The sequence below is a fragment of the Carassius gibelio genome, chromosome B21 (assembly GCF_023724105.1).
Source record: "Carassius gibelio isolate Cgi1373 ecotype wild population from Czech Republic chromosome B21, carGib1.2-hapl.c, whole genome shotgun sequence".
Taxonomy (NCBI): domain Eukaryota; kingdom Metazoa; phylum Chordata; class Actinopteri; order Cypriniformes; family Cyprinidae; genus Carassius; species Carassius gibelio.
This window is the reverse complement of record NC_068416.1, coordinates 7,771,382-7,784,034: the sequence shown is the minus strand read 5'-3', so window position 1 is coordinate 7,784,034 and position 12,653 is coordinate 7,771,382. Positions and strand designations below refer to the sequence as shown.

General features: G+C 40.1%; 1 protein-coding gene across 2 annotated transcripts in view; it reads left to right on the top strand.

Annotated features, from left to right (window-relative positions):
- Positions 1-9,044: 9,044 nt before the first annotated feature.
- Positions 9,045-12,653, top strand: part of LOC127985711 (glucocorticoid receptor) — a 76,096-nt gene continuing 72,487 nt past the window's right edge. Inside the window, exons 1-2 of one of the 2 annotated variants that reach the window (XM_052587780.1) lie at positions 9,045-9,920; positions 10,930-11,975. In XM_052587780.1, the coding sequence (XP_052443740.1) occupies positions 10,939-11,975 (1,037 nt within the window). In that variant the 5' untranslated portion in view covers positions 9,045-9,920; positions 10,930-10,938. The remainder of the gene's footprint in view (positions 9,921-10,929; positions 11,976-12,653) is intronic. The other variant, XM_052587779.1, reaches the window with a different exon arrangement.

Sequence of the window (12,653 nt, the reverse complement as noted above, 5' to 3'; positions counted from 1 at the left end):
AATCACGTTCAATTATGCACTCAATTACATAATGTTTTAATTACAGATGTACCTTTATAAATATTAAACATTGGTTTAACCTAATACAAAAAAAAAAGGAAAAAAGGAAAACAAGTTTAACTAAAGAAACCACACACGTGGTTTTGCTATACTAGCCATTTAGTATAGTATTTATTGTTTAATAATACTAATGGTAATCAATCCGAATGACTATTTGCAATGCAAGCATACAGAGCGCGTGATCTCTGTGACACCCAGATGCTTAAAACAGACCCTCCCATCTGTAGTAAACATGGAGATGCTAGTCTTGTTCGAGTTGGTACATGAAAATCACAGACGTCAGGTGGTAAGAATCGAAACTCAAACGTAGTGTAGAAAACTAGTCCCGTCCGGGAATAGGGTTTTTGTTGTGTTTTCCCTCCCCATGATCCATGATCCATGATCCAGTTTCTCCCTTGTCTAATTAGTCATTCTGTTCACCTGTGTTCCTCTCAATTCCCTCGTTAGCCTGTGTATGCCCAGTCTGTTCAGTCTGTGTTGGTTGGGTCTACCAGTTGTGTACTTGTGGCTTCCTTCCCTTCCAAGTGTGGAGTTACCCTTTGTGTTGGATCTAAGAAATTAGTTTATCCATGGCTCCATTGTTCCTTCCGGCAGCGTATCGTGACAGAAGACCAGACCAAAACCGTTAATTCAGCGCATTTTCCCCTCCGCTTGTTTTCCGTCTTCCATTCAGTGTTTTTGTGTAGATCGTGTTTTCATCCCCATGGATTCCCTTACCGCAAAGTTCACCTCCCTTGCCCTCAAAGACCTTTCCCTATTGGAGTATGTGCTTGAGCTCAGCCAGCTCACCAATTTAAAGCCATTCAACAATGCTATACTGAACTCACTGTTCTGGATCAGGGCACATTACTACTATCCCATCGTATTGGCAGACACGTCTGGACTGAGTTGGAGGGAAGCTATTATCTGGAGTCTGGAGAGCGTCTATTCCCTATTCCCTATCCAGAGCATAACCAGACCCAGAGCCCAGTCCACCATATTCCCAACTGGGCAACTCCGAAGAAGGGAGGGATCCATCCAGCTCAGAGAAAGTTCCTGTTCCCATGTCTATCCCACAGAAGGCTCCTGTTGCCACGTCCAGCCCTGAGAGGGCTCCTGATCCCAAGTTAAGCCCTGAGGCTCACAAATGCCTGCCCACTCACCCTCTCCTGCATCCTCCAGCACTGTCGTCTGGCAGCCATCAATATGGTGCGAGCTCTGCATGTTTGCCATCCTCCATCAATCCACTGGGATCCCTCATCCCTCTGGCTCCACCTTGATCATCCTGACCATCCTGTGCCTGGCTTCTTCTGTTTCCTCCTAGGGAGGGGGGAGTAATGTCATGCCCCTGGACTATCTTTGTTGTGTTTTCCCTCGCCATGTGCTCCATGATCCAGTTTCTCCCCTGTCCTAGTCATTCTGTTTACCTGTGTTCCTTCCAATTACCTCATTATCAAGCCCCAATCTCTTCAATTTGTGTTGGTCGGGTCTCCCAGTTGTGTACATGTGTCCAGTAGCATACCGTGAGGTTTCAGTCAGGGCCTTCAGTAAGCAACTGTAAACTACATACCCTTACACATCTCTGTAACAGTTAATGCATCCATATGCATATAATTTGCATATAATGCCACTCACAGGCTCTCAACGACAAAGAGTCAACAACTTCAACAGTAGACTAGATGGGGGTGGATTAAATTCAGAGTCAATTTCCCTACATGGATCAGTAAAAGTAATCCACCAATACATGATTCACTATGAACATTCACGTCACTCTAAAATGACGACGCGCCCACAGCAGCAGAACTCTACAAATAATGGACATCCATTCACCATGCCACAGTATTATCAACCACACGTACACCTCCATAACAATGTGCATGATTCAATACTCGTCAAATATTAAAGCGCTCACCTGTCACTTGTAAACAAAGTCAGTGCGTCTGTCATTCCATGTATCTTTACTCGTATAAAAAAAATAAACATGGCTCGGTGCTAGCTGTTAGCCACTCATAGATGCAATCTTTGAAATGGCGCACAAAACCGCTGTTGGCAAATTCAGTTTAAGTAGTTTATTGTTCAGTTATTCCTCTTTTCTTTGCAAAAGAGCACCTTGAAAAGGCAGATCAGCAACAAGATCTGGTGTAGAGGGACTGGTGACAGCGGCTTGGAAATTCCCAACTAAACACTGGGTGCAGTGTTGCCAGTGTTGCCGCGGGTTGTTTTTCATTTCTGTTTGTTGAAGTGACCTCAGTGACAAGAAGTTTAGCCCCTGTTAACTCGTTAACTCATTAAACTACACATGTTCAGTTGTCAAAAACCACCAAATGTGGTTTTGTAGCGAAAATATGATGTGTGTGTATATATATATATATATATATATATATATATATATATATATATATATATACACACACACACACTGACACACACATGCACACACTTACATTTGTTTTTGTGAAAAGTGGGTTCATCCCACAGGCGTAATGGTTTTTATACTGTACAAACTTTATATTCTATGGCTCTACATCTAACCCTAACAGGAAACTTTGTGCATTTTTACTTTCTCAAACTCTGAATGATTAATACGCATTTAGAAAAATGGGTACATGGGTTATGTCATTACATGTCACATGTCATTATACAGAGATGTGTCCTGAAATGTCACAAATGTGAATTTTACCAGAAGAACCCTATCAAAAATGTGTATTTAACTCCTGGAGCACAATTTTTAATGGTGGACACCTCGAAACGCGGTTGGGTGGGTTTTGTCTAGAAAACCTGGCAACCCTAGCTGGGGGAAGCAATGGCCCTGTTATTACAGTCTATGTGCTGGCCGCGGACTTTTTTTTTTTTTTTATGTAGGATATTCCAGTTCAACCTTAACGAAACTAATCATATGCCATTTTGTGGAAATTACACAAATGAAAATGATCCCTAAATAATAATAATAAAATAAAATAAATAAAACATTTTTTTTACACAATTTTATTTTTTATAGGGTAAGCAGAGAAGGCCCTGCTGGCCCAACATGGCGTATGTCTTCCTAGCCTTCCAAGTGTGGATTTACTGTGTGTTGGATTTAATAAATGTTTCGTTTATCCATGGTTCCTTCATTCCTTCCGGCAGTGTATCATGACAGTATGTTAGTGTAAATGTCAGCAGAATCATATATTCCTGAAGGATTGAAGGTTGTTGGGTAAAAGAAGAGCATATTGTCTGCTATTTTACTCCAACCGTTACTACTGACCAGATGCTTCTGGAAATATTTAGTTTAGAATTTTGGTTACACTTTATTTTGATAGTCCACTTTAGACATTCTACTGACTATAAGTAACTTTGTAGCTACTTGTCAACTACATATCAACTAAATCTCAGAAATCTGGAACTAAATGTCTACTAGCACTCAGAGTAGACTGTTAGGGTAGGTTTAGGGTTAGTGTTAGGGGTAGGTTTAGGCTTAGTATAAGTTGACAGTTAGTTGACAAAGAAAGTGTTAGAAGATATTAAGCAGACAGTCTGCTAATACTCTACTAACTGCTAGTTGACATGTAGTTGCAAAGTTACTTACTGCTAGTAGAATGTCTAAAGTGGACTATCAAAATAAAGTGTTACCAGAATTTTTTTTAATTTAGAGTTAGACTTCTGCAACCGGCCCCAGATGCAGTGGTTCAAATAGCCAAAACCTTTATCACTTATCGACTTCAACTGCCACCTAATTATAAAATTGAAGTCTAGTTAGTTTGGTGATCCCCCTCTGCCTCTGCTTGAGAATAGCCCAATGAAGGCAATGCAGGACATCCTGGGATTTTCATAGGGACCTCAAAAACTGAGGGGGGTGTATGGCACAGAAGAGAGATCTTGGGTGGCTTGAGACAACATACTGGACCCAACCCTACTTTCATTCCGCGTTGCAACAGGTTTAGTCTGTCTAGTGTCTACACAGGACATCTGAACTCTGTGTCAGTACCTCATAGACCGGAAGGGGAATTTATCATATCGTGTCAAGCTGCTTCCAGTGTAGCATCCCTGATTTTATATATATAATAGATTACACGCATGCAGTTTAAGTCCCCATTAATCACCATTTTGGTAATTCTACGACTTAACTGACCACGACACTGCATGCACATAGTTTGGGCACAGGATCGCTTGCTTAACTTGCACCTGGCGCTAAAGTGAAGTGGAGTGCATGTCTGAAACTTTTCCCTGTTCTCAGTTATTCTGCAACTGAATAAATTCACTTCTTGTCATGAGAAAAAGTGACAGAAGCAGCAGTTGTGAGTGGGGTGGCCAACCCTAGCCCCGCCCCTACGTTAAATATTTTAGCGGTTGTTGGTCCATGACCACCTTGGTGGTAAAAATCAGCCACTGTCACAGCCCTTTTGTCCATGGTGTTAGATGTCACTCCACCAGAAATTCCCTGTACATCCACTTTCCTTGCAGTCTCACTCTAACTGTTCTAACAAAGAACTACCACTGACCTCTACTGCAGGGTACTCACCTGAGGCTCTTGTCCTTACAGACATTTTAACACCTCATTCAGGCTGTCATTCCATCATGTTTTAAGACTGCTATTATAATACCATTGCCCAAAAAATCCACAATAACATGCCTCAACGATTATCGTCCGGCTTCGAGAGGCTTGTGAAGGACCACATCATTTCAAGACTCCCTCCTAAGTTTGATCCTTTCCAGTTTGCTTACCGACCCAACCGCTCGACAGAGGACACTATATCCTCTGTACTCCATCTGAGCCTGGCCCATCTGCAGGAGAAGAACACTCACAGGTGAATGCTATTTGTGGATTTTAGTTCAGCATTCAATACGATTATCCTCCAGTATTTGGTAAGCAAACTGGGACCTTTGGGCCTCGGTACCCCTTTTGTAACTTGCTACTGGACTTTTTAACAGATAGACCTCAGTTTGTGAGGGTTGGACATCACACCCTCCAGTACCATCTCTCTGACCACTGGCTCCCCCCAGGGCTGCATCCTGAGCCCATTACTATTTACCATGATGACCCATGACTGCCGTGCCAGGTTCAGTACAAACCATGTTGTAAAGTATGCGGATGACAGTGGTGGGCCTCATTCAGGATGATGACGAACAGGCTTACAGGGAGGAGGTGAGACAGCTTGTGGACTGGTGCAATAGTAAGTAGTAAATAGTATCAAGTTTTGGGGGATGGAGATCACAGATAGTTTGACATGGTCTGTTAATTCAGCCTCTCTAGTGAAGAGACCACATCAGCGTCTTTTTTGTCTGCGTCAGATGAGAAGAGCACACCTTCCTTCTCCCATTCTCAGTACTGTCTCCAAAGGCATTATAGAGAGCATACTGACCAGCTAGCTGCATCTCTGTATGGTTTGGGGACTGTAAAGCCTCTGACTGCAGGTCCGTGCGGAGAGCGGTGAGGACAGCGGAAAAGATTATTGGCTCTTCACTGCTTTCCATCCAAGACCTTGCGCACAAACGCTGTCTGACTCGTGCTCAAAACATTACAAAAGACCCCACACATCCTCATTACAGACCGTTTATGCTGCTGCCCTCTGGAAAAAGTTTTCGCAGCATTCGGTGCAGAACAACAAGGTTTTTTTCCACAAGCTATTAGACTTAACTTGAAAATAACCTTTTAACCATTTTATTTCACTGAATCTTTTTTTAGTGAGTCTTATGTGTGCTAGATGTGTACATTGAAAAAAAAACCTGTATTTTTTACGATGTGCAATAATTGTACTATATACTGCTGCCTAATAAGTGCAATAATTTTATTTTAGATGCTGCTGTCATTCATTTTAGGGTTATATTCATTTAAATGAACACTGCTGCAATTTTTATTATATCTTTTATTATATTATATTATTTTTTCTGATTTAATGGTATGTGTTTAGTTTAGTGCAGTATTGATGAGACAGTGGAATGGAATTACAGTCATATGTGCACTCTGTATGTACAGTTGAATGACAATAAAAGCTACTTACCTTACTTTATATGGATGATTACACTTTGTCTTCCTTCCATTGTGGATTATTTCAGACATCATCGTCTTCCTTCCATTGTGGATTACTCACCATTTGCTACCATTATCCCAGGCACCATATGGCTATAATCTACTTTCCGGTGTGTGTGTTTTTTTTTTGATACAGCTTGTATCCCCCTCCCCCAATACATTTGATTTTTCTAAGAAATGATTATAAAAAGGCAATGTATGGCAAGCAGTTTAAAGTTTTCCATGATGACACTTTAGTATAGGGACCAATTCTCACTATTAACTGTATTAACTATAAATCATGCCTATTATTAACATTTTGGCTGTTTATTAGTGATTATAAAGCACATATTCTCAAATCAAACTTTATCTACTGAAATCGAACTTTATTTATAAAACACTTTAAAACGACCGAAGTAGACCAAAGTGCTGTACAAAATAAAACACAGCAACACAACTCATACAACCTAAAATACAATGTGAAATAGATTAAAAACAAAAATCTATGAAACACAGCCAAACCATAAAACAATCAAATAAACTTGTCAACTAAAAAAAATGTCAATTCCTGGTGTTAAAGGGTTAAAAAAGGGTTTTTAAAAGAGATTTAAAATGAGTGATCCACGTGGCCACTTTTAGCGGCTGAGGCAGATGATTCCACAATTTCGATTCGAGTTTACGATTAGTTTTTTGGGCACATGTAGGAGTAGCTGATCAGCTGACCTAAGAGAACGAGTAGGTGTGTAAAGATGTAATAGCTCAGAGATGTAAAGTGGGGCAAGACCATTTAGTGATTTAAAAACAAATAAAAGAATTTTAAAATTAATCCTGAACTGTAGGCAGTCAGTGAAGCAAGGCTAAAATTGGGGAAATGTGCTCATATTTACGCGTTCCTGTTAAAAGACATGCTGCCGCGTTTTGTACCATTTGGAGACGAGCTAGACGAGAAGATCCACTAACCCCCACATACAGTGCATTACAGTAATTCAGCAAGCTGGTAATAAAGGCATGAATTACTGTCTCAAATTGTTGTCTTTGTAAAAAAAAGGCTTTATATTGGCCAGCAGCCTCATATTCTGCATGACCATATATTCTACATGCCTAATTTTACCAAATACCAATTACTAACTATTAATAAGCAGTAAATTCGGAGTTTATTGAGGCAAAAGTCTAATGGTTTGTTAATAGTGAGAACTGGACCTTATATAAAGTGTGACCTTTTCCTTCTAAGAATTTCATTGTTTTAATTAAGTTTTTAAAATTCATTTATTATGATATCACCTTCACATTTTTACTTTATGCTTGAGATAAAGTTATATGTGTGAAGGTGTGTAAAAAAAAAAAAATATTGTTTTGGGTGAACTATTCCTTAGACATCTGGAAAATATCTTTCTTTCTACAGTTCACCATCAATCCTCTGAAGACCAGTTTACAATTACTGAATTGATGCCTGCCCAAACCTAACAAATCTGCCAAATTTTTAAAGTGGCTGTGTGTTTTTTAATCTTGACCCATGACTGCAGTTAGAGGCTGGAGGCTCTGTGTTCCCTGTTGCTACTTTACAGACTCAAAGAACAGTGTGATTTCTTCTGGTTGGCCCCTGGAGATGGTTTGTATGCTTTTTCTCTCCACTGGCATAATTAAACATCCACATGCCCACGCCACACCTGTCACCCCATAATGAACTTGTTTGGATGGTGGAGTGAGTCTGCCTCGTCTCCTCACCCCTAACAGTTTAGAACCCCATCCCATCTTCTCTACCTCAGACTCTGCCATCTTTACCCCAGCATTACACCTCTCACATCTCTCAGTGCTGGCAGATGTCAGGAAAGAGATGTACACGTTGAAAGTGGGCTGCTTACATAGCAAATGAATAAATAAAACATGGCATTCTATGGTAACCTGTACCTCCGGCTCAGCAGAAGATACAGTAAATATATGAAATAATAGGAGGACATATTATTAAAGTGACATACGATGAAGTAAATGAAACATAATGAATAAATCTACATGTTGGGAAAGTAATTCTAGCTTACTAACTGATTTGTCTGCAGTAGCCTATGTATTCTGGATATTTTTGGAATATTAACACACTGTTCTTACTCTTGCTGCAATATATTTTAGGAATTTTATGCACAATATGCTACACTGTATTCATTAAAAACACACAGCACAGAAAACTGTTATATATCACAATGCAATGCTCCCGACTTGACCCTCCATTTCCTGTGACATGGGAAGTAGTTAGCTTATTGACAATAAAATGGAGAAAATGCTTTTATTTTAATTTTGTTGTTGACATCAAAGGCTATGCATCAGTGATTCGTACAAAAATTATACACAAATTTATCTGCCACTTAATAATATGTCTGATAGGCTATTTTATAAAAAAAAAAATGTTAAGTGGGCTTAGTAGGCTAGTAAATAACTCTGCTTCTGTAAAATTGATTAATTTATTTCAGTTCATCAGTTTCATGTTATTTTGCATTGTCCAGTATTTCATTTTTAGGACACATAGTAGCTTATGTTAAACAATTTTGGGTGGCTGTCACAAGATGTTTTGAACCACTAATGTTTGTTAGCAACTTTTATTTGCTAAAACCGAAATATAGCCTACATCAGCAATCTGGATACTTTAGGCTACATAAGCTGTAGATTGGTAAATTGTATCTGTATTTATACACAAATTATAGCTATTTCTAACTTTCATAGTCTCACATGAATTAACCGTTTATTATAATAGACTTAAATGCAATATATTCAGTATCCTATGCACCGTGTTAACAGTTTTAAAAGCTAATGTAAATACGAATATTGAAATTAAACAGACTTTACTCAAAGTCTATCATTTTTAATTGATCTTTATTAAGCAGATGGGGGCTAACTAGGCCTACATGGTGCAATACTTGACAGATGTTACTCGTTTTATCCGAAACTAGAGACAATAATAACCATTTTCTTTCTCCACTGGCTTCTATTAAGGTTTATTCATGTGAAGGTGCCCTTTGCCCTCCTTATTTACAGACTGAACTGCGCCATTCTGAATGCATTTTTCTTACAGCCTTCAGCCTTCAGTCGTGTTTCCCCCGCACATATCTGCCTAGAGATACTTACAGTGTTTCTTCAGGCGCATGCAAAAGTTGCGTTATGATGTAAGAAAGTTGCAGCGGTCACGCAGCTCGCGCGACTGCTAATGTGCATTAGCTAGCGTGCTCGTCGCAAACAAGCCGTCTTACTCTAAAGTACAAAAGCGGGTTTTATTCGCTGTTGACAGTCTGTATACGATGTCGTCGATTTGAAGTGACACCGAGGGAATGGCACAAGCGATCATACACACGAAGTGACCGTTTTTGTATCGACCGCATCCGTCGGATTCGGCGGTATCTGTAGGTTCGGTGACACTTTTGACATTAGCGTCACTGTCAGCTCGTTTGTCGATTTCGCGCGGGTTTTATTCTTCTTTTCTTGTGTTTTGCATTCGCATGGCTGAGGGGTAACTTGCACTGGAGGTTTTTGTTTCTGTTGGAGGGGCGTTTACCGTGTTGAAGCTAGCAGAAGCTTTTTGACGGGTAGATCACAGGCTGTCGGGAGTTTGACAAGCAGCTTGCGCTTATGTAATGCTGGCGATTCCCCGCTTGACCTCAAAAGACGAATAAACAGCGCGTATTCAGAGTGCGGCGAAGTTTATTTCATGACACGACTCGTGTGCGTCGTCGTTACGGCGCATTTTTTTCCTGAGTTGTTTTTGCGCGTGTCGAAGCTGCAGCGCGTCTTTGTAAAATCTATTGACCATGCGGGAAGTTCAACAAAAAACTATTGCGGACACCATCTAAACGTTTAAACAGCTTGGACTTGAATAGAAATGGATTTCTCGTCATAAATCTTTTTAAAGGTAAGTCTGCCTCGTGTACTTGGAGTCATTTAATGTCCATGCGTTGTGAATGCAAAGTGCATTTTTGCAATTGCATGCCATCTGCACGTTTTTCTTGTTTTAACGAGTAGCCTATAAACCTTGCAGTTTCTAATTGTTAACCCACATAGCTGCTGCTGTAGCTTTACATTAGGTTTTAAAGCTTCTGCTGCCTTAAAATGTTTGCGTCATTTGGACACTCCATGCATTTTAAGGTTTAAACCATGTCCTTAGACTTGTTTTCGATTCTCTTTGAGACATTTAGTTTATATTCACTTTCCGTTTGACATTTTTGTTGGTTTAACAAGCTTTAATGCACATTAAGCGGTTTGTCAGACTAAAGTTCATTGTGGACGCAGTCGCTGATCTAAACCGACAGGTGGCAGCACTGGGGTCCACCGACTAATCTAATGCATTTGGAGGATTTGTTTGAGTTCTACGCGCCTCAAGCCTTCATTATCTGAGCAAACAATGAAGCTGATCAAGCTCCATTTTGTGCGATAAATATGAATGCGTTGCAGTAGTTTTGATAAAGTTAGCTAGATAATTTATTAGTTCGTAATGCAGATTGTCGATTCAAATAATTTTAAATGAGAAAAAAAAAAACTTGTGCACAGTTAGCTGGAAAGTCTTAGAAATCTGCCAAAGCCATTCATTATATCACCCCGAGAGAGCTTTTGTGTGGGCATCTGGACAAAAATGTAGTTCAATATATTATTTAATTCCATTAGCAGCTGAGAGGAACTCCTGGTGGATGTTCTGTCCAGATAAACAACATTCACAGTCTGAATCTTTAATATTTTCACTAGTAAATAATGTTGGAGGCCTTGGTGCAAAACGTTATTTTTCAAAAAAAAAAAAAAAAAAAAAGGTTTACATCTGTCTTATTCAAACATAAGTGCAATGTCAATATTTTTACTACGTTTATGTTAAACAAAATGTAATTTCTTATCTAAATTTTATATCATACATGTTTCTGTCTATACAACAGGTTTGAGATATGGATCGTGGACTAAAACGCAGCAGTAACAATGCTGAGAATCTAACTTTTGGGGATTGTATTGAGAGAGGCCTTTTGCCTGATATCGGTGTCAATGCGTCCGCTTTAAATACATCAAAAGATTTCTCGAATGGACTGAGAGGTAGTGACGCTCAAAGAAACCCCTCTATGGCAGATCCATCCTTAATGGGATGTAACATGCAAGAACCAGATGTTAAGGCATTCAAACCTTTCAGAATGCAGCACCAGCAAAAGGTAAAAGAGCCTCTCAACATTGGGGAGAACTTTTTGCTCTTGGACGAGAGCATTGCGGACTTAAATCGTGGTTCTGGCATCCAGGCCCCTGACGCTTTTACAATGAAAATGGAGGAGCTTTCCCCCATGGAGAAAGATAGGCTGGACTTTCCACCCTATGACTATCCAGATAAGGAAGCGGATGGTAATGAGAGAGTGACTGGAGACAACACCATTGATATCCTAAAGGATCTGGACTTTCCTGACTCCCTGTCTGACCTGAATGAGTTCTACGTTAATGATGAGGCTGCCTTTCTGTCCTCATTGGCAGTGGATGATGGCTTGCTGGGAGAGAGCCACTTGCTAAAGGATACCAGCCCTGTTGTCACTGGCAACAGTGCAGCCTGTGCGAATGTGAACGGCATGGGGAAACGGCAGCAGATGGCGGATGCCAGTGTCAACATGCCGATTATAAAGACAGAGAAAGACCCAGACTTTATCCAACTGTGTACACCGGGTGTCATCAAACAGGAGAATGAGAGGCGGAGCTACTGTCAGATGTCTGGGATGGGTGGGCCTCACGGTGGGCCCGCCGCTTTGGGAGATATGGGTGGACAGGAATACCACTACGGAGCCAACAGCGCCTCAGCTGTGAGTTTACCAGATCAGAAACCTCTTTTTGGTCTGTTTCCTCCCCTGCCTACTTTAAGTGATGGCTGGGTTCGAGGAAATGGATATGGAGATCCGTCTGGGATGCAGAGAGCCAATGAGACAATACTTCCGTCCACCTATCCGTACAGCAGGTAGGAATGACTTTCAAAGGCTGTTGAATGAGCAGCTTTATTTATATGATGATGATGGTAAACAGCGGATAATTTGTCGTTTTCCGACAGAACGTCTAAGAATTTTAAAATCGTGATTTCCTGGCCCGAAACAGGAAAGGAAATGAATGCAATCTTTTCTGAAGTAAATATACATTTTGTAATTTTTCTGAGCTGTATATGTTTCATCATCTGGTGAGATTGTGTGAAAATGTGGCTATTATTGGAAATCTTTCCCCGTAAAGGGCATATCGGCAAAATGCAATTGTGTAAAACGTTACAACTCAAGGGGTTTTAGAAGTTTTAAAACAATGACTTGCAGGCTTGAAAAGATAAAATGATATAATTTTAAACATGTTTGAAGGTTTTATAATGAATGCACATTTTGTAGTTATTCTCGGCTCTAAAATATTTCACAGGATGGAATTTTTGTGAGTGTAAACTCCGTCTTCAATCCAGTCAAGTGTCAGTCGGGAAATCCTGATGACAGTGTGGAGTGGATTCTGTATTCTAGACACATTTGCTCCGTAGCATAAAAAAAAAAAAAAAACTGACCACGAAACTTCTCATAACTACATGAAATTTGATGAAGCTGTTGTTTGCAGCTTTAATTAGTTTTAACAGAGTGTGTGCTGGTCCTCTTCTTCTCCCAGTGCCTGT